At 40.4% G+C, this 22,453-nt stretch overlaps 1 protein-coding gene across 2 annotated transcripts in view; it reads left to right on the top strand.

The window, feature by feature from the left end:
- ccdc186 (coiled-coil domain-containing protein 186) overlaps positions 1 to 22,008 on the top strand; it is a 28,323-nt gene extending 6,315 nt beyond the window's left edge. The window contains exons 5-16 of one of the 2 annotated variants that reach the window (XM_087179228.1): positions 1,150 to 1,362; positions 1,633 to 1,752; positions 2,692 to 2,796; positions 3,401 to 3,499; positions 5,033 to 5,119; positions 5,208 to 5,350; positions 7,252 to 7,507; positions 7,665 to 7,854; positions 9,461 to 9,541; positions 9,832 to 10,060; positions 16,235 to 16,454; positions 18,718 to 22,008. In XM_087179228.1, coding sequence (XP_087035354.1) covers positions 1,150 to 1,362; positions 1,633 to 1,752; positions 2,692 to 2,796; positions 3,401 to 3,499; positions 5,033 to 5,119; positions 5,208 to 5,350; positions 7,252 to 7,507; positions 7,665 to 7,854; positions 9,461 to 9,541; positions 9,832 to 10,060; positions 16,235 to 16,454; positions 18,718 to 18,801 — 1,827 coding nt within the window. In that variant the 3' untranslated portion in view covers positions 18,802 to 22,008. Of the gene's footprint in view, positions 1 to 1,149; positions 1,363 to 1,632; positions 1,753 to 2,691; positions 2,797 to 3,400; positions 3,500 to 5,032; positions 5,120 to 5,207; positions 5,351 to 7,251; positions 7,508 to 7,664; positions 7,855 to 9,460; positions 9,560 to 9,831; positions 10,061 to 16,234; positions 16,455 to 18,717 lie in introns of both variants that reach the window. The other variant, XM_023426060.2, reaches the window with a different exon arrangement.
- The last annotated feature ends 445 nt before the right edge of the window (positions 22,009 to 22,453 follow it).

Genomic DNA, 22,453 nt, shown 5'->3' with positions numbered 1-22,453 from the left:
CATTCTGTCCTTTTTTTTCAACTTATTGTCATTTATTTAAAATACACAATGGCATGCCTGATGCACAAAATGTGCTATATCTATATTCTTAAACACACAAAAGCACACAAAGCATCTGTTAAACAGTTTTCCCTCCTGTGCTTTCAAACACTAACTTGTGAGAGTGAACTTCTGGGCAGGTTGGGCACAGGAACATTAAACTGCTATCTGACCAACGGAGAAATGGCGCATGAGCTTCTCGTTGGGATGAGGAATGAACACACAGGTGTGAGACTGGTGGGGAAAGCAATGAAAGAACTATCAAATTTAGAGTGAAGTTTCTGTACAGCAGGTGTACCAGGGTGATCAGGTATAGCTTCAGGTATAGATGAATTGGCATTTGGTATGTGTTGTTTAAAACTTGTTGACAGTTGAACCAGTTATTCAATTAAATGATTAGTTGATCAATTAAAAAAAGAGACATTCTGATAATCTATTAATCATCATGGCTGTTTCCAGCTTCTCAAATATTAGGTGCTGCTTGAATATCATTTAATTTGTAGATCTAGTTGGATAAAAAGAGCAATTTGAGAAACATGTCACCTTAGGCTTGAGGAAAATGAGTTTTTTTCACTGTTTTCTGACATTTTGTTGATATAACAATGAATTAATTGATCAAGAAAATAGCCTGCAGATTATTCAATAATAAAAGTAATTGTTGCAGCAGTAGTTAGTATACAAATGGAAAATATGGAATTGAGAGAGTCTGGGTGTATTGCTGCAGTTGTACTAATTAAATAACTGACTATATTATTGCACTGACCGTGAAATATGGCAATGGGATTTGTAATATTGCTGCAAAGTGAAAGCATGTCAGCGCTGTTTGTTAAGATCGCTGAACTGACAATAGATTGAGTCAGCAGTTTTAACTTCCATCCAGCTGTCCATGTTTCATCACTTCACTGGTGCCAGTCCAGATTGAAGTTGTAAGCAGGCTAAGTAGACTAGACTATACATCTCCTCTCCAGCCATTTCCTTTTAAGGATTCCTTTGGGAAATATCACTTTCTTCTGATCCTCTTTTTTTTTGGGTCCAGCAGTATAAGCAGCTCAGTGACTGAAGTGTAGGATATGTTATAAACCCGTCTCATCATATAACCAACCATCTCAGGCAAACAAGAAGTGTGACGAGGCACGGCAAGAGAAGGAGGCCATGGTGATGAAGTATGTGCGGGGGGAGAAAGAGGCCCTCGACCTCAGACGGGACAAGGAGGGTTTGGAGAAGAGGCTGAGGGAGGCCACCAAGGAGGTAGACCGCCAGGCGCTCCGAGGAAACCAGCTGGCTCAGGAGAAAGGCCGGCTGCAGCAGCTGTATGATGCTAAGGTAGAAACGTAAACATACGTTTGTGCTTTGTTTATAATTGTCTTCAAATCAGTTTCTCAAAGATGTAATGAACATTGTGGTGTATACAGATTTTGCCGTAATTTTTCATGCTGGTTGGATGTCCCACTTGGGGCACGGATGCGTTGTATAAATATTACGGAATTAGCGGGGGAATAACATTGAGACAAGTTATTGTTTAAGTATCTCAGCCAAAAATCAATTTCCTGTCCTGTATTATTTCCTGCTTCACCAATCTCTCTGTCTTCTCAGGAGGGCGAGGTTAGCAGGTTGACCCGAGAGGTGGAAAAGTTGAAGGAGGAGATCAACTCGCATCTTATCAAGGTCAAATGGGCCCAGAACAAACTAAAGAGTGAGGCGGATGCACACAAGGTAATGTTACTGTGTTAATTATGTCTCCAGCCCTGGCATCAGAATTGTAGTCAAAGCAACATGTATCAATCTAACAACCCAAATGTACAAATGTATAGAGGAAATATTTTGTGGATAAATATGGTGGAAAAAATCTTTAAAAACTTTTGACCTTTTTCTCATTTTTGGTTTTAACCTTATCAAAAGCACAGTGAAGGGAGCTCTGTATTCACTTTGGATTCAATTGAACCTGAACATGCAGTATTCAAATTTTAATCAAATGATACACCGAATGCCGACAACTAATTTACACAATGACATGGCAAATACGTTGTCGTTGCAGCTCCAGTTTACAGTGTATACATACAACATATCAATTTGTAACAACATACTTAATTTTCTGGTTAATGTCGATTTTCTTCATTTACCACCTGTGTTGTTTATCAAACATGTGTGCCTGTTATATTTCCAGGACACAAATAACATCCCCTTCAGTCATTTCATCGGCAGCCACTCCATTAAAAAAAAAAAAAAAAAAAAAAAAACATGATTAGATGAGTCTTTCGATTAGGTGGGGGCGGGGGGTCGGGTGAAATGAAATGGGGTGAAAATGGTACAGTAATGATCCTGCAAGGAAATCATCATTAACACCGGAGCTATTTTTTGAAAATCTCTATTACAAAATAATGGTTTTATTTTCAACTTCCCCCAAGCAAATGCACATCTATAAACAGATGAAAAAAGAAGAAAAAAAAAAACAGTAGTCGCTCAAAGCCACTGGAGCTGAGTTTGTCCTTGTGGTCGTTCATGTGGTTGATGTGTGTATAAATCACTCGATCTTTACATGTGTATATGCATCTGTAAGTAAAAGAAGACAGTATGAGCTTTGTTTTGAAGTGAAATGCCCTTTCTTTCAGTTTTTTTATTTACAAAAGCATGCTTGTGTTTCTCTGTGTGCAGGAAACTAAAGACAAACTGAGAGAAACCACATCGAAACTGGCCCAGGCCAAAGAAGAGACCGAACAGATCCGCAAGAACTGCCAGGACATGATCCGAACATACCAGGTCTGTGATATTTGTAACATAGAAGTATTCGTTTGCTCGTGACCAAGGATGCAAACAGAATATCTGTCTGGATTCATGTTCTGGCACATGTCTGGGTTTGTGTCTGTGGAAGGGATGGCAGTAGAGAAATGAATTAATCAAATCTGAAATCTGAAGATGCTATCCAGTGTGCTAAAGCTAAAGTTAGAACACGATTGATTCTGCTTCAGGAGAATGGCAGTTTCCATTTACACCTTATGATGGTAGTAAAGAGCTGCCTAGGTTTTCTCTCTGTGGTGGAGTTAAGTGTGAGCTACTATTCTTTCATCACTCATATACAAACAACATTTCTAGCATATAACTGAACAAGACATCAAAATTAAATGACATGAAGCTCCCAAGAAACAAAGACATATAACAAATCTTTGCAATATATATATTTTTCTCATTGTCTCATTGTTATTATCAGTTGCTTCCTTTCAACTGTGTCTTATCCCCAAGAAATCTCTCTTTCTTCCAAGCTAGTCTTCTCTATATCAGCCTGTGCTCTGCTGTTGTTTCAGCCATTGCATTCTCCCCATCACCCTTTTTGTAATCCTATAACAACCCCCCCCATTTCCTCCAGGAATCAGAAGAGCTCAAGTCCAATGAGCTGGATGCTAAACTGAGAGAGACCAAAGGAGAGCTGGAGAAACACAAGCAGGAACAAACCGACCAATTGGAGGTGACAACCACGGTGCACATACAAACATTTTCTCATACATGTATACACGTTGTCATGAGAGCTTAAGGCCCCCCCCCCCTTTTCATCATATCCACATATAGAAGCAGCGATACCATAAACATGAGTAGTTTATATGCTCACTGTGTGTCTGCAGAGATACTTCTCTGTTAATTTTGTTTCTAAGCGACAATCCACCAGAAATAGAAAATCAACAGTAATACAGGTTAGCTCTTAATTCAAAAATTGCATATACATTCTGCTCTGCCAGGCCATTATTCAGCCTTTTATTGATGGCCTTAATGCCAGCTCTTCTAGTAAAAATATTTATTTTCAGCTGTTTTCATCAGTTTGAGAGGTGTAATTACCTTAACTAGTGATGAGTAACGAACTGGCACATAGACTCTGCAGGCAGACGCGCATTCACACAGGCACAGACATGGACTCTCTCCACTACACAGTGGCCTGTTTTTCTCTCTGCCCCATTCTGAGGGGAATCTCACTTTAAAAATAAGTGACCTAGAAATAATCAATATGAAGCTTTGCATTTTAACAACAACCCAGAAGACATCACCCATTTTTTTTTTTTTTTTTTTTTTGCCATGGTTCCACGTGGCATGTCTGCTTTGTTTCTCCAGGGTGTTTTACAAGCCATTCAAATATTTTGATATCTGAATTAGATTTTACAAATACCAGGTAAAAGTAATTAACTGTCTTTAAATTTGAATTTTGATGAATTTATTTTAGCTGAAAAGTTGAAGCTTTCCCAATGGTGACATACTTAATGTCGCTGCCACATCCCTGATACGCTGTGCAGATTGTTTTTAGGACAGGTTGTATCATAAAGACCCTCAATTTTGGCACATGTTGCTACCCTGCTAATGGTTAAATTGGTCCATGCCTTTTGTGTGTTATGCTCAAGTGATGATGCTGCATAGTCATAAATAATGCAAATGAAACATTGAGTTTCCATTACTGTCCGGGAGCTAACATTAAAATACGATAGGAAGGGACGATTTGAGGACATACATGGTAAAATTTGTCTGCATGTCCTTTTACTCACATGTTGTCTTGGATACCACAGGCTACTAATAGCTTCTAGGAAAGGTTGACGAGCTCTAGTGCCATTAATGGTTCTGTTTAAAAACATGAGACGAAACATTATTAAGATTTGCTTTCACACGCTTAATGAGTGCATAAGCAAAATAACTTTAATAAATGCAACACTTGGATTGCCAGGAAATGCATCTGCAGTGAAATGATGCTACTGTAAGATTTTTCATTAAGAAGAAATATGTTCCATTAAGTGTGACTGTGGATTAATTTGATGTGGGAAACTGAACTGAATCGCCAATGTGTATTAAATCTTTGTTATCACACTTTGAACTGGCAGAGAGCAAACCTTTTTAGTATTACGTCTCCTTGTACAATTAAGATTCAGAGGTTTAGAGAGAGATACAGCCTCTATGAGCAGGCCCAAAGTAAAATGCATAGTAACGGGTAAATATCTAATGTAGACCTCAATGCGTACGGCAGGTACACCGAGTGAAGGCCAAGGAGCTGGAAGACCTGAAGAGGAGTTACAAAGAGGGCATGGATGAGCTCAATACCCTACGCACCAAGGTTTGTCGTACGGATAAGTGCTTGAACATGTGTGTGTGCGCATGATATCAGCGGGTCATCAGATCAATAAGTGGCTGTTGTTATGTAGTTGAAGTGTTTAGAGGACGAGCGTCCACGCTGGGAGGACGAGCTGAGCAAGTACAGGGAGATCATCAACCGGCAGAAGGCTGAGATCGGTCGGCAGAGAGAAAAGCTGGACGAGATCCCGGCACTCCAGGAGCAGCATCAATGGTACACATGCACACACACACACACACACCCTCGCACTGATCATATAGGAAAAGTGCTTTAAAGTAAAACACACAGTGATAGGTAAAATGGACAGTACTGCATGTGCAAAATCTATATTTGCACAGTAGCATACACATATCAACAGAGGCCATGTAATGTTTTATAAGGTGTCATCACAATCCCATCATCATTTCGTGGTTCTGAGATGAGATGGTTTTAAATGTACAACAAACTTTCTGACACTGATTTTTGTGCCATATTTTCTGCAGCAATAAGTGACACATGTTGCTGTAAATGTAAGCATTCATCGGGATGAACTATGAATAAAACTCAGAAACTATAATGCGATAACCAGATGCCCTTGAGACATTTGTTTAACATTTTCATCATTTATTATCCTCCAGTTATAAATTTCAGCATCTCATGGTTTCCACAGCTATGAAATCATAGTCCAGAAATGTTGAGCGCGCTCCAGGACTCGCTCTAGACAGTGCCAATACAGAAATATGGCAGGCAAGCTAGTCCCGCTAACAAGCTATAACACTTGCTAAGACTTTTTTTATTGTTGCTGCTTGGTGTTGTGCGGATAACGGAGGACTTCATGCAAAAGAAAAATACTAATAACTTTAACTGAAATATGATGGAAAGTCCCAGTTGACCCAGTCCATTTTGGGAAAGACAAAAGGAATCGGAGGTATTCCTTTCAAATGTTAGGTAGCTGCTCAGATCAGCAAAGACGTACGCGTGTGTTTGAAGACGCGCACACTTGGATCCTGTGACTGAACTGCAAGATAGTGATACATAATGGGATTTAGACTTAACTGAGAAACTATAAATAAAGCCATTACCATCACTTAAGCAGGGAATATGATGTGGGAATATGATTTAGTGACTTGGCTTAGTCTTGACAAGATAATTCCTTCTAACAGTTTAAGATGTGTCAGATGCTTATACAAATCCATCCATGCATGGTGTAGGTTAACTTTCAGGCCAGTTTCAGTTCTTGACCTGTGCATCACCATTCAGACATAACTGTTTTTAATAGAACTGTGCAAGGTTGTAATATAGTTCTTGGCCCTTTTTTATAATTTTTTTTCCAAGTACCTTATCAGAGCGTTTAAAGATAGGCCAGGGATAGATATAGCACACAGGGCAGAAAGGGATTCAGGTCCCTCTGTGGGTTTGCAGCTCTGCTGGCCATGTGCAGATGACTTGACAGAGAAACTTTTCCCACTTTTTGAAATGCTGCTTTCTGTGTCTGCCAGAGTGCCATAAGTAGGTGGCACCAACCCAAATTGATTTAGGCAAAAGCTTCTCTATTTTTTTTCTGGCTGTCATTTTGTGCAGCAGAAAGTTTTCCCATTCACTCGCAGCAACATTTTAAGTTGTTGGCAAGAAGGAAAAAAAAATTGTGCCACCCTTTCTTTGGTCCATAGACAACTTCACTACCAGTAAAGATTGTGACCTTCATCCTAACGCATTATGTGTGGTAGTTTTTCTGTGAATCAGAATCAAACTGTTATTGCTCATTTTAGTTTTCCTGTAACTGCAGTGGTCCTTCTGAATGCAGATGCAAAAGAGCTGGCTTATTTGAATTTGTCAATGATTGTGATCGAAGGGATAGTGAAGATGTTCTCATGTTTCAAGAATCTCTGTCCTTGAAATCAATAGTTCGTAACTTAGTTTTTTATAAATGATTCATTTTCATGTTGGATCTTTGTGTCATATGATGTGACACATTCCTTAAGATTTTCTGTTTGTCCTACAATTCTCATATATAATTGTATGCATTTCACACACAAATAAGTTCATAAGTGAACAACTGTGAGTTGCTGTCTTTATTAACATATTAATCTTTTTTTTCTTCACACACACACACACACACACACACACACACACAGTGACCAACAGGAGATCACATCTCTGCGTGAGGAAGTGGACGGTCAGACCAACCAGATGGCTGACCTCCAGCGTGATGTTCAAGGCAGCAGGGAGCGTGAGGCTGAGTTACTGGGCTTCACTGAGAAGCTGAGCAGCAAGAACGCCCAGCTCCAGTCAGAGAGCAACGCATTACAGTCTCAGCTGGATCAGCTCACCAGCAGCTTTACGGAGCTCCAGGCAAAGCTGGAGGAGACCAACCGGCTTCTGGATGACAAGGTCGGGGAATGATTGCGAATTTTGTTTTTTATGTTTGTTTTTTTTTTTTTTTTTTTTTTTTGAACAAGCAGCCATTGTCACAATATCTTAGCACTCTGTCATGGCTGTTATTTCATTATTAATCTCATTTTCTTTCTCATCTCCATTAATCGCGCAGTCACGGCACCTGAAACAGGAAGAGGTGCTGAGGCAGCAGGAGGTGCAGGGCTTGCAGGAGGAGCGGACAGCACTGCAGACAGACGTGGTCCAGCTGAAAACCAGAGTTGAAGAGCTACGAGATGAGCTGGTGACTCAGAAAAGGAAACAAGCCGCCAACATCAAGGACCTGACGAAACAACTTACGCAAGGTCAGGAAAACCATCAGATACCTCTGCTCCATCATGGCTCAGAACCATGTAGCCGAGGCAAGAGGTGGCTATGGAAGGTAGCAACGCCTCTAGCCTCTATTAAAGATATCTTTCATTAAACAACTAATTATTTTCTATGTGCACTGAAATATCTTGGGGATTTAATCCAATATAACATCACAGGTCGAGGGAAAAACCATTTCAGTCTAAAACTATTACAGTGTGATGTCACATCCAATTATTTGAAGCCAATGCCCTCAGGCCAATCTCGCTTGTTCCACCATTTAGCACCAGCATTTAACAACAATACAGGTAGAAATTCATTGTAAATTGAGGACACATGTACGATGCAATCATCCATGGGTACAATAACTGAGAAATACTTTACAAATAGATGCAAAGTTAAAATGTGTGCTATTTGGAGACATCAAAGCCCTTATCCAGGGTCAGCATGTCATCATCAAAGTAATGCTGCTTTATATAAAGTTCACAAATATTGGTCTGGAAATGAAACATAATAACATAAGATTTATGTTGTTAGTTATGTTCCCATCATCTACTTTCACTATACTGTGATAATTATCTTTTAATATAGAATGGATTGGTTGAGTGATTGACTGTACTCAGGATTTAATGTCAGGCTACACTTGCAGATTTAAAGGGGAAAGTGCAGGGTGATAAGAAACAAAGAAGATGGGTGTGTTCAGATAGGTGCCAATGTTCCCCTCATGCTTGGATTATACTAAGTAGAGTGAACCACCTTCCCCTGCTTTGTTCTGTGGACACATGCAGTAACCGCAAGGCATGAAGTTCAGTGCTATTATCCTGTATGCAGAAGAGAGCTTGTGATCATTCATCAGTGTTGTACTTACACTTTATGACGAGTAAAGTCATTTTCAGGCCTTTTGTTTATGCATGGAAGGTTTGCTGAGCAAACACTCTTCTTCAAAAGCAACCTGCACATCGCATTTATTCAGGTAGACACCTTCGCAGAGGGAAACTCACTGAGTTGAGCAGTTGAGTAGTAATGCTTAGCTTTGACTTTCACTGTGTCTTTTTGTGGGCCTCTGCCTTTAATAGTTTGTTTTAAAAAATTCATGCTCAGTTAATTTTTGCTTGACTATAGAACTTTTTCAAAGTCATAATCCCAGTCATTTTTGTGTGTTATTTTTTCTCAATCAAGGCTGGTGTTGAAATGTTGACAAATTAGTAAGTTACTCAACAGAAAATGAATCCTCTGACACTTCAATAATCAGTCTATTTTTCCAAGTCATTTATCAGTTAAAGATATTTCCTCATTTCACTCTCTGAAATGAAAAGATTTGCTTGCTTGTCTCTATTTCATACAATTAAACGAAGTATTTGGGGATTTTCACTGTATGGTGTAAGCAATTTGAAGTCATTTCTTTGGTATGTCTTAAAAAAAACTTCCTATAAGGAGACAGTACTTAAGAAAACTACTTTTTTTGTGAACAACTTAATAAATAATTTTGTGATATTCAGTGCTTAGCAATTCCAATTTCTAATTGTATCTATCACATAGTCTTATTGGTATTAGTGTATTTCTGTGCCAGTTGATAGGTCTTTACTTTTTCTTCTTCTACAGCCCGTAAGAGACTGGAGCAGGTTGAGAATGGAGGCTGCGACCGGGATGCCAGCAGCATGGGCAGTCGCTCTAGTTCCTCAGGTACTACTCCTGGATTTGGTTAGTATTTGACACATACAGTAGTGATATCATAAAAGGGTGTAGTTGGTGTATATAGTATTTTAGTTTTCTTGCTCTGATGGGAGACATTTAAATCTCTAAACAAGGTAGTGTTTATTTACCTAATTCATGACGAAGGGAACAGGCAACATAAAGAATATTTCTTCTTTTGTTTATGGAAAATTCACACATAGTTCACAGCTAGTTGTTACATGACCAAAAATAAACAGTTTTGTAAGTTAATCTCTGTCCCTGTCCCCTTCATTTCCCAGGCTCCTTGAATGCACGTCACGGTGGGAGCAGTGGTGTCGAAGAGCGGTCGCCCGAGAGTCAGTCAGGTCCTTCAGTGGTGGTCGTGGACAGCTTCCCAGAGGTCGACAAGGCTGTGCTGGTGGAGCGCATTGTCCGTCTGCAAAAGGCTCTGGCTCGCAAGCAGGAAAAAATTGAGTTCATGGAGGATCACATCAAGCAACTGGTGGAAGAGATCCGCAAAAAGACCAAGTGAGTGGCATGGGCCAAAGTACAGGGAGCAGAGAAAGAGAGATGGCGGGAGCCTGTTTTATAATTGTTTTTATTGAGGCAATATACAGGAGCAGTTTCAGTAAAAGAGTGCCTCACAAACCTGACACATCTGACGCAGTGTTTCCTGATCCTAACCCTCCAGCAGTTTTAAAGCAACAGTTGGGCAGTAAGAATCCCAGCACCTGTGTGATACATACGCGAGAACAAGCCACAACCAGCAGTCACTAAGGAATAAAAGAGGAGTCAGGAAAATATAAAAAGCTATTCACTAATGAGAGAATCCTCTGAGGCAGACTCGGGATGCTGCACCACCACCACCACTCATTCATCACGCTTATGAAGTTCAAGTACTAAATGCCTCATATACAGGTACCCTCAAACATCCCGTGGGTTCTTGTGCTGCCACAATTTGTGTGAGCTAGCTTTTAAAGTCAAACGGAAACAGCTCATGAGTCATCAGCAGTCACAGTGTAGCATAGGAGAGAGCGCAGTTTCTTGCAGTCGTGTGAAAGTGTTAAAGGGGGGGAAAAAAAACGCATGACAACTTAATGCTAAAGTGTGTATTTTCTTAGCTGCACATGTTAAACAGCCTTTTGCCCCTGCGAGAGCTGTTTATCGCAGATATAGTGTAATATTTCTTTATATTTCAGCACACCCTGAAGCACACTATACCTCAGTCCTTGTTGTACACGGGACGTCAGCTGACCTTGACAGACAGTATATGCTTAAACACCCAGTTTTATGGCCCCCTACCTCCTTCTCTCGCTCTCTCTCTCTCTCTCTCTCTCTCTCATCTTTATACTCCAACACATGCAAGCGTTGCACTTCTGATTCGTGACAAACTTCACGCAGAGCTATTCATAGTTGAGTCACTGGGGGGAGGGGCAACGCCTCCATATGGATCCTTAATGATGATCCATCCATATTCATGGTCATCACCTAAACTAAAGAGACAGTGTGAAGGACGTTTTGCGTTATCTTAATCACAGCATCGCTCCATGTGTAGTTCAGGCCTTGGAAGTGGATTCCGGACCTATGTCAGGATAAAATGGGGATGTGAATATGAGTTTTCAACATAACATAATCTCAAAGAGCCAAAGGGACTTAAGAGGTGGAGAAATTTCTCTCACATGAGTAAAATGAATGAAATGTTGTTCATTGATCAGTAAAGACCGCTTCATTCAGCTCATTAAAGTTTTCACACCGCATCGGCTCTTGTTTGCCAGCGGATATTAACAGTGCACAGAGATATCCAACCATCTGAGTTGATTCTACTTGGATCATCTCTTTTTCCTTCTTCTCATTTGTTTCCCAGCTGTACACTTGGATTGAATCCATTAGCCTCAACCTAAATTCAAGAGTTAAAATTGAGGACGAATCCCACGGTTGCCAGGCTAAATTTAGCTCTGTAAAATCTCAGCTAAGCGGGGGGGTGTTACACTAGAATGTGGATGTGAGATGTGAATTCGTCCTTTCTTCCTTTGTGTCCCTATCCCTCCAGGACAGCCTGGTGAACACTGTCGAGATAACTGTAAGCCTGAAGCAGGTGATGAATAAAGAGGCAGAGAAATGGAAGAAGAAGCTTAGTGGGTCTCTGACAAAGGACAGTTAGCGGAGGAAGTTCAATAGGCTAATTTTTGATTTATGTTCGCACATTCACACCACTCACAGTGTTTTGCATCTTTTAGCTCATTGACCACTCACGATTGTATCCACTTAGTATTCATGTATACACTCTATTTTAAGATATTGTGTAGTATAAGTATATAGAATTGAAAATTGGGAGGAGCTGTAATGTGCACTGCTGGTTCTGGAACTCTCCCAGTTGAATTAATACAACAACAGATGAACAATTGTGTTAGAAAATGTCTTATAAATAATTGAAGGGACAAGCTTGTGTACATAAAACCGTGAGTTGAGAAACTTGCTTTGATTCCCAAGGTGTTTTTTTTGTAAGAAACATCAAGCCTCAGAGCTTAAAACTGCTGCTTAATTGAATTGATCCTAGGTCAATTTTAGATGAATTAACTTCAACACCGTGTTTTGTTCGGAACAAAATATCAAACTGTTTTCGAATTCGCTGCAGTTCTCATCAGCGCCTCTGACTTTGCATTCTCCATTGCAACGGCAGCTGAGACTCAAGGGTATCGCAGGATACAGAGCTGTCTGCCATGCCAAACTAATGGAGACAGCATGGTTTCTAGACGCATTATAAGCCTATAGGGTTGTCACATTATTCAGGAGAGTCTTATTTCTGTGTTGAGTGACATTTAGGATAAAAGAAAACATTTTTAATGTATATTTGCAATGGGGAAAAATATTTCCAGTGCCAGCAGCTCCTCCCAGATCGCAATTTTATTGCTACATAATTAGCTTTAGTTTGTTTTTGTTTTATCACCTTTCATGCGGCTGTTCATTTCCATTCACTTTAGTCTGTGAAAATTCACTACATTTGCCAGTTATCCATCACAGTGAACATCATATCGCCTTTTTTATATCTTAAATCGTGTTTTCAGAGTGACATGTTCATGTGCTATCACAAATTCAGAGATGGGTCATTGGCTGCAGCGTTCATACAGTATATGTGATCTGTAGTAAATGAGCTAAAAAATGCAGAAATTGCAGCATCATCCTTCAAGGGCAATGATGTCTGTCCTTCAACCCCTCACACCTGGTTATTATGACTATTAAGTCTAAATGGTCCATTCATGTGACTTGAATTAAAATGATGCTGATGCAAAAGCAGATGAGAACAAAGCGGGAGGAGTGCTTCTGTGCAGGAGTGGAGAGCATCCTTTTCACTCTGTTAAGGTTGTAATCAATGGTAACTGCAAATCAAAGCGATATAAAATCTGTCGCAGGCTACGGAGGGTCCACACCTGCTGAATGTGTTAAAATATATTATAATGGATCCTTTTAAGGTCATGTGGGCTTTTTGCCCCACTGCCTCTCAGTGTTGTTCCTTTTTTCTTTTGGTTTTAGTTGGTATGTAAAGCCAGTGCCTGTGATGTTTTGTAAATAGTACAGAGGATATATTTAGATTTACTCAGATCTGATCGTAGGTATCTACATTCATGGAGCATGTACAGTTGTACGCGTTGCGAGAAAATGCCTCCAATATGAAATGGATAGTTGCCTTTTCATGGTTTTGGCCTGTGTAGTTCTGAATACAATGAAGAGAAAACATGACTTTAATAACTGAAAGGTTTTCACGCTACAGGCATATCTTCCTTTTTCTCTGCATCTTCTCTTTCTGTCTGGCACAAGGTTTAAGAACTAGGCTTTGTATTGACGGCTGTGTTGTACCCACGATTGCCACCATCTTCATGCATGCTTGACTTGCTGCCCTCACTGCTCGCACTCCGTCAGCCGGAAAGAAAGGACATATTACTCACAAATTCAAAATCGAAGTCAGTCAGTCTTGCTTACTTCCCTGCCCCTCCGCCGGCCTGTGCATGCCATTCAGCACACCATGTGGCCACATCTTTAATTTCTGTCACTTTTTTGTTTTTACTAAACACTGTCGTGATGGAACTGGGGTCCAAATATGGACCCTTGCAAGTCTAGTCAGAGGTAAGTCTCATTTTATGTCTGTGCAAGCCCAGGTGTTTGTGTGTGTGTGTGTGTGTGTGTGTGTGTGTGTGTGTGGATGGGGATGATTTATGATGGCTGCTTCTCTGTAGTGCTTACATAGCTTCAATTTTTTTTTTTGCACCATAGACTTATTTGCGTTGTTACTTTAGAATACATTCATTGCACCCTATAGTTTTAGGTTCATGTAGAGCATAGACATTGTTTTGGCTTCTGTGAAAGACAGAAAAGAGTACACTTCTTTTTTCCCCCCTAATACAGAGTGCATGTAAAAGCCAATTCTGAGTACCAGTGTAAGTGATTAAAATGCATGTCAGAAATAATTTCTGATTAAATCCTCCCTTCTTCAGAGAGGTCGTCAAATTCTTCATTCCAGGTAAAATTATCATAATCACTTTTGCCTTTTTTAAAGAGGTTTGAGACCCATGTGTCCCAAGCTCAGTAGCAACCGCAACATAATTTATCTATTGATCTTCGCATTGGCCAAAATATGATATGTTCTGAAATGTCTTTAACAGAAGTCACTGGCATGTTTTCAACTCTTCCGAGATGTTTTTCACAACATGCTCATTTGAATAAACAGGAATATTTAAACAACAGCCTCTTTTACAGTCACTTTGTCCCCAATGAATGACTGTCCCACATAAAAATCTTTGCGCTTAACATTTAAAGAGACCACTTGAAGTCAGCGTCCTTTTTCTAGATTGAATCCATAAATGTATTGACTTGCTGAAGCTCAAAATGTCGTATATGTGCACAGAGCAGCTCTATGGAGAGTCATCACTGCCATCACAGCACAGAAAAGGGGACATGCTTAAGGATGTAGCACGCAAACTATGTTTCCATTCATTTTCATTTGTGGTATTCATGGTCTGGTTTTAAGTCCGGTTTTTCATTATTGATAGCTAGATAATGATCCATAGCAGTAGCAGTAATAGTTTACGTATCAGAATTTGCAAATTTAGGTACTCGCCTCCAATGAATCTACACTCCAGTCTTCTTGAGAATCCTTTAATAAGAATCTTTTAGCTTTACAAGTCGTCTACCTCTCTTTAGAAATACAGATTTTTTTTTTTTTGTACTGCATGGAAAGCGTGTTGTAGAATCTCACTTAAAGGTCAGGAACGTCCCTGTGCTCAGAGCTCATCCTACAGTTACTCAGCGTCAGACAACACCCTGAATCTGAACTGAACAGTGCCAATTGGGGGCTGACTGTTGTTGCTGTTTGAGGTTAGTGCGTTAGGTGTATATGGCTGGGCGGAGAGCAGGGTTAAAATATTGATTACTCACCCATCCTGAGACACTGTTGACCTTCTCTGTACGGCAGATCACAACCCTCTTCACCTGCCCACACGCTCCAAGTCTTTAAGAGAAGATAAAGAATACAGATGCATTTGCAAAAAAAAACCTTTCTAAGTCCGACCCTCTACATGTTTTTTTTTTTCTCTTTGATTGAGGCAGAAGAAATGTTTATGAATGAGTTTCAAACACTAATGTCCCTAACCATCTCCTTTTGCATTTAATAGTACTTTGTATTGTTTTCCTTTCTCTTGCATATTATGGAAAATATAATGATGTAGGAGGAGGTAATGGATTTGAATCACAATGACATCTCTCCGTTTTCCTCTCGTCAGCATTCTCTGGGCTGCGCTGGGGGAAATTGGACAACAAGAAGTTTAGAACGATTAAGCTATTGAATAATCTTCTCTCCCTTTCTCTGACGCAAACATAGCTTAACCTCGACGCCGTACTGTTATTGAAATGGAAATGTGTTATAAACATGAATATTTATCTCGCTATCGCACACATACAGACATTAATTGGGTCATTCACCTTGGACCTCCCAGTTCATGTCATGAATTCTCCTTAAAACATTAATGTGAAAACAAACTTCTATTAAAGTCATGGGGATTTTTTGATTCTTTGTCGCATTCATATAGTTCTATCACATCTAGAAGTTATTTGACTTTATTTTTATGTCCTTGAAACTTTTTTTTAATGCGTTAATATTCATGGTTGATGTGGTCAAAAGCTTCAAAGCTATAATTGGCAACATCACTGGCACTCATTCTTTTCTGCAGGACCAAATAACCTCTAGATGTTTGGCCAAGCTTTCAAAAATTCATAACTTAAAAAAAGGATTTGGAGTGGAGCTATAGGATTTTGCAAGGTCCCATGAATTTAATAGATGTTTTTCTGTGGATTTCGCCAAGAAAATCCATGACATGAACTGGGAAAAGTTTCTGAATTCAGGGGTTAGTTGGAATGGAATGACCCAACTGAATCCTGGCAGCCCATTCTAATGCCACTGTTTTCATTTCCCTCTCTGACTGGCACAGTAATAATCTTTCTAGCTATGACTGGATGTATGAGTTCAATAAGCCATCCCACTGGAATTACTATTCCAGTAACGTCCGCTGCTTTTGCTGCTGGGAACACTTTTATTGCTCTGTGGGAGCTCTCCATGCTCCCACCTGTAAATTCCTCTTTCTCACTCCATTTCCCCCCCTCCTTTTTGAAGAACGCGGTTTGATTCGTTCTCTTCCCCCTTCCTCCCCGCAGAATTATCCAGAGCTACGTGCTAAGGGAGGAGACGGGGGCCCTCTCGTCAGAGGCGTCCGACATTAACAAGGCCCACCTGAGCCGGCGGGGAGGCATTATGGCTTCGCTTTACACCTCCCACCCGGCGGACAGCGGGCTGACCCTGGATCTGTCGCTGGAGATCAACAGGAAGCTGCAGGCTGTGTTGGAGGACACACTGCTGAAGAACATTACTCTGAAGGTAAGTTCTCCCCCTGAAGGCATCATTCCCCTTAAGTATTAAATGCAGAAAAACTGGCTCTCATGCACCGGTAACACTGATGATGTGTGCAGTTCCCTGCAACGCATCGTAATTTGCAGTGAGCGCATAATTGTTAAAGCTTTGATGACCTGAGTGGATAATTAATTGCCGTTGCCAGTGTCATGCACCACCTTGGGGGGGGGGGCACACAGCCTGATGCGGCTCTACGATCAAAGTATGCGGGCGCAGCCATCACCGCAAAAAAAAAAAACATGTTCAGTCAAATCTGCCGGTGTGTGTTCTTCTAAGGTCGCAGTCTGATATGTTATTATACACATAAATTAAGAACACTGTGCACGGCAGTACTTAATACATAATTTATGTGGCTGTCATTACAGCAAGCTCATTTTTCTGTGTTAGCGGTTCAATTTATTTAAGTTTAATTTCACATATTTTGTTCAGGAACTCCCTTTTTCTCCCATCAGTGGCCTTTATAACAATATTATCCAAGTCAGTTGGAGATGTTCACGCATGCATCTAAATCTTACTGTAACTTAGGTATTTAATGACATGTTAGTGTCCTGAGATCATGCACACATTAGCCAAGGACACTTAGCAATTAGGTTTTTTCATACTGAAAACTTAAAGCTCATTTCCTTCTAAGTCCTCACACCTGCAGCAGCCCGGGAGGAGGCGGCAGGATCCCCGGGTGCCTCTACTGTAGCACTTTTGTACAGACTGTGAACTGTTGGTGCAGAATACTGATGAAGAGCTTCTTTTTAGTTCTTACGCCCTTCATGGTAATGATGCTCAGCGAATCAAAGACCAACATACTGTACCTTCATGCAGAAGCGCTTATCATTCTCTCAAAGCCATTCAGATTAGAAAGCAAATCTTCATGCTCGGCGCAGATTGCCATGCTGGGGTATCCACTGTTTGACTTTCACCTGCTTTTGCCCAGGCGTCTGACAACAGGAAGTGAGATTAATATTGTCATTTTAACAGTTTTACATAAACAGCAACAGTAAAACAATAGTACACCAACAATATGACAGTGTCGGTGGGATGAAACACTGAATACAAGGAATATCAGACCACACTCGTACCTTTTTGCTGAGTGAGGTTGTCTGACATTCGGGTTGTATCTCCCAAACTTTTAAAGTCAGCCTCATCATGCATCACATTGTCTGCGTATCACTTTTTTGTTTCATCTGACAGACTGACAGTCCCTGTCGCTGTCAGGACAGTGTGCTCGTCAGGTTGTCGATCAACTGTCTCCGTTTTTAGAGAGATGACATATTTGGAATTCATGGTCTAAATCGGAACCTGAATTATTGATGCTGCCGCTAAGTAAGGAAACGGCGCCCCCACTGTAATGGAGACATGTTTGTCCTCCTTACTAGATCTGAAATAGTGAATTCAAGCCTATATTCACAGTGCCTATCCACATTCATCCCGTGGGTGTGTGTGTGTGTGTGTTTGTGTGTGCACATGTGCGTGAGCTTTGTCTCACTTCTGCACCTGAGGGTCTTGAGATAATTTAATTGAATTAGGATTTCAGCTCAGCCATTTTTTTTTTTTTTTCAGATGTGTTGGTATTAAATGAATGAATCTGTTCCACTTCTCAGCTCACAGTTTACAGCAGGTGCATTTCTCAAGAGGTGATTTGTCCAAAGGGAACACTGCGTACACAGAAAATGAAGCGCAGCTTATTTCCACTCAGTGAAATACGCACATTTCTCAGATTTATCTTGTTAAAGGTCTAACCTCAGCTGTGGTATGTCTGTATTGATTACAATATTCCATTTGTCCCACATTGTCCTTAGTTTTTATATAGGTATTTTTGGATTTGATTTTTGTCACTGCACGGGATTCTGCTGTGTCAGTTTGATCGATGTAACCAGCTGTATTAAAGATTATCAACACAGAGCAGCATTATCATCCATTCCTGAGGGAAATATCTGGCTCATTACCAGCTCCATGATTTTCACCGTCTAGTTGCTAAATTTTGTCCCTCTGCCAGTTTGTTCTGGCTGCAGTGAGTTTATCAGTGTTGTCGTTGAAAAAGTGAAAAAAAAAAACGTCTGCAGCTGTGGCTAAAAACAATGCTGAAGAGAGTGAATCCAAACGGTAAAGTTAAAGAGTGTAACAACATAAAGATAATACAGTACTCTTCCTAGAATATTTCCCTGTAGAAATAAATCGCAAAAAAATCAGCCACGTGTTGAATTTGAGTCTAAAAGTCTTTTACTCTCTTCGACAGGAGAACCTGCAGACACTTGGGGCCGAGATCGAGAGGCTCATAAAACAGCAGAGAGATCCCGAGGACGGAGTGAGGAGGAAGTGATACGGCCACGTCAAGAAAATTTGAGACACATACACACACACACACACACACACTCTCTCATTCTCCCAACATATGAAGGAGTAAATTGAATGTTGTACGTGCCAGTAGCACCTCAGGTTGCGTTTTGAAGGACTTCAGTTTCTGTCCATCTTGTGGAACATGTCTGAACTTACTTGAACTGTCACTATCCCGTCTGCAGTGTTCCACCTCCATTGCCTACTTCAACACAACAAATCTTCCTTTCGGCTAACGTCCGTGTCCCCTGAGCCTTTTGCCAAGATAAAATTCGTCGGGGCCAGTTTCTTCAAGCTTGAAGCTTTTGACTGCCTTGTAAACTAATTGACTGAAGATGCCATAATCATGAATGTATAGCTGAATCTAGCTGGGAAATAGTTGCAAATCACACACGGATGAATTTATCCTGGAAAAAAAAAAATGGAGTCCCCTGGTACATTTTCCCTCCTCACAGTGAATCACAGCTCTGTCTATCACACAGTAAAATGAACTGAGATGAGATTATCATCGCCCAGCATGCGCTCTCTACTTGTCTCCTGATGTCCGTCTGCCAATAAGCCAAATGTATTTCTCAGAGGCTGCTTCTTCAGCTATAGTACACAGCTCTCTGTATGTGAAGCAGAAAGTGGAAAACAGATCACCCCCGGCTGGTGGGGGGGTGGGGGGGTGGGGGACCTTGTGTGCCACCATTTTTCATGATTTTTTTTTTTTTTTTTTTGCTCTGCGCAGCACTTTCCGACCAAGCTGGTGAGGCAAGGTGCCTCACGTCAGCAGACACACTCATCTGTGTGACACCGGTGCTAGACCTAAGGACGCAGACTGTGTCCTCGCAATGTTTCATGCAGCCAACAGCACTATGCCATCAGTGTGGAAGAATCCTCCCCTTCAGATGTGTAAAATTTGAAAAAAAAATAAAAATCTATGACAAATATAATATCATGCTAAGGTTTAAATGTAGAGCTGGTCTTGAGTTTGGCCGTTTTGAATGTGATTTTTTTCTTTTTTTTCTTTTTTTTTTAATTTATTTTCATTTTTGTTGGCTTAAAATTGAATTTTTATTCCATATGTCTGGTTATCAGCTTATGTTTTTTATTATAACCTCAGATAGCTTTATTTTAGAATGTCTGCTCTTTGCTCTTAATTTAAAGTAATGGATACCCTGAACATTTTTTTTTTGTTTTGTCCCTTGCCTCACTGTAATCTGCAGGCGTCATTAGTACCAACTGGCAACAACTTCTCTTAATCAGACACGAGCATCTTAAGATGTTTTTGTTTCAGCTTCCCAAGTGGTTTGTTAGCATCATTAGCATTCCTCATTTCAAACAGCGGCCACAGAGATGTGGCTGGTAGAAACTTTTCTTCGCAACATGTGCATGATATGATCTGGTGAGGGTGGGGGGTGTGGGTGGGGACTAAAATGTTAAGGTGCTCCTCTTTATTCTTCTTTGTAGTGTGGCTGAGTTTGTTGAAGTAAATCTAAATGTAGAGGAATCAGAGGGAGCACAGGAGATCTGTAGCTGTAGCTCAGGAAAGATTATGGAACCTACAGAATTATAACCAGGGACAAAGTGCAATGCTGTTCCTTTCTATGATTTTTCTTGTTTGTTTGTTTTTTTTTTGTTCTGAATGTGTTGTGCGCCAGTATACTGTTTGTATGTTTTTATGCTTGTGTATGCGCAACATGAATATTTAAGTTTCCAAACTGTGTGTGTGTGTGTGTGTGTGTGTGTGTGTGTGCGTGCGCTGCATGTGTGCCTTTTAAACCTCTCAAGCTTTTGTGTTTACACCTTGTGTACATGCTTTAGCTATCAGGGCTTATAGGCTTTTACCAGATTGTCCATGAAGTTTGTTCCTTGCAGAAGCAAGAAACACCATTTGCATTTAGAACTGGTGTCTATCAGCCACACGGACACAGTCCTGCAGCTTAGTACCTCTCAGCTTTACACAATAATGCTTCTGTCTCTCATTCACAGCTGTTCTAGTCTACACACACACACACACACACACACACACACACACACACACACACAGGATGAAGGGTATACACCAGGCACCATTCAACAATATTAAAGTTTCCTTGGTCTTCATTTGATCTTATATTGCAGACGCTGTCACTAAAGATGAGCCTTCATCTTTCTTTTCTTTTCTTTTCTTTTCTTTTTTTACCCCAATCAGAAACAGGCTTTTAACAGGGCAATCCCTTTCCTGTACACCCTGAGGACTGGACTGGCCCCACTATATGAATAGAGATGCAAGTTTCCAGGATAGAGGTCACAGAGTCCTTAAATCCTCCCTGGTGCTGCAGTGGGTGCTCAGTGATTGATGTACTTCTACTTTTCTTTAATCCAAACTGATTCGTCAATTTAAATGTACAGGTGGTAAACCTTGAGATAACAACTTGATTCTCCTTGATATTGAACCTTGGTAACCTTTTAATGTCTTTAAAAAAAACAAAACAAATCCATCATTGGTCCAATTAGATTGCATTACAATTAGTTCTCTTTGTCAATCAAGCCATTTGATTCTTTCATAATAAATTCATCTGGATGTTCCTGTACAACAAGCTGCTTGCTGCTGAGTAGGTGAAAATCATAGCAGTTTTTCTTTTTTTTTTCTTTTGTTTCTTTCTGGTGCAGAAGTAAAATACAACCTATGCAAAACAGCCGCATGGGATTTCCCTAATGAACGCCTCCTAATTCTCTGAGGCACGCTAATACGCCTCGTCTGATTCGGCGGTCACCTGTTAGAATCACGCTGATCCGAGATTTGAAACGTTTCCACAGCCTTGAAACGAAGCCATGCTGCAGCATCGTTTGGATGAAACGAACAGAACCTCATGCTTCACTATATGGATATGAAGAAATGGTGTTCAATTATGTGTGTGTGTGTGTGTGTGTGTGTGTGTGTGTGTGTGTGTGTGTGTGTGTGTGTGTGTCGAAATGTGACATGAAGTGAGAAGTTTGTCATATTTCTGTTTTCTTCTTGCTGTGCAATGACACCCCCCACCCCCCCTCTCGCTCTGTTTTGTGGAATATTCAAACTGTGATTATACATTTGTAGATACGTCATTCTGTAAAATTATGATGAGATGTTTTTAAAAACACTGATTCTGGGTAATGTTTGTATATATATGGTGTTCCCAGGAAATAAAAGGAGACGAGTCTTAACTTTCTCTTTAATGTTCCACAGTCATCCTGTCTTATGTTGTTTTTGTTTGGTTTTTTTTGATGGTTTTTTTTCCCCCAAAGAGGACAAGCTTCACACTAACATCTGTTTCTCTTGTTTCTGTTTTTCAGTTACAGTGGAATGAAGTGTAATTCAGTTAACAGGTCTATTTTGTTTGACCAGTTGACCTCTCGCACAGTGACTCAGTGACTCTTTGTAAGATGCAGCTTTAGGTCCCACTTAAAAAGCAGCTGTGTCAGCAGTGCAGGAGGTCATGTACATCACTGCGCCACTGTCACTCAAACCTGGCAGCCTTTCCGATGATATGAAAGCCAGTGTGATGGGAATACTCCCCACATCCAAAAGAAAACAATCAGTCAAGGGAGAACTTTCCTCCACAACCCATCATTTGTAGCATTACAGAAGGCATCATTCTTGTGTAAATAACCTACTTCATAGAGGGCACTGTGGA

The sequence above is a fragment of the Seriola lalandi genome, unplaced genomic scaffold (genome assembly GCF_002814215.2).
Source record: "Seriola lalandi dorsalis isolate HSWRI2012SDOR001 ecotype SW California unplaced genomic scaffold, Sedor1 jcf7180002054801, whole genome shotgun sequence".
Classification (NCBI taxonomy): Eukaryota; Metazoa; Chordata; class Actinopteri; order Carangiformes; family Carangidae; genus Seriola; species Seriola lalandi.
This window is presented reverse-complemented; position numbering and strand designations above follow the sequence as displayed.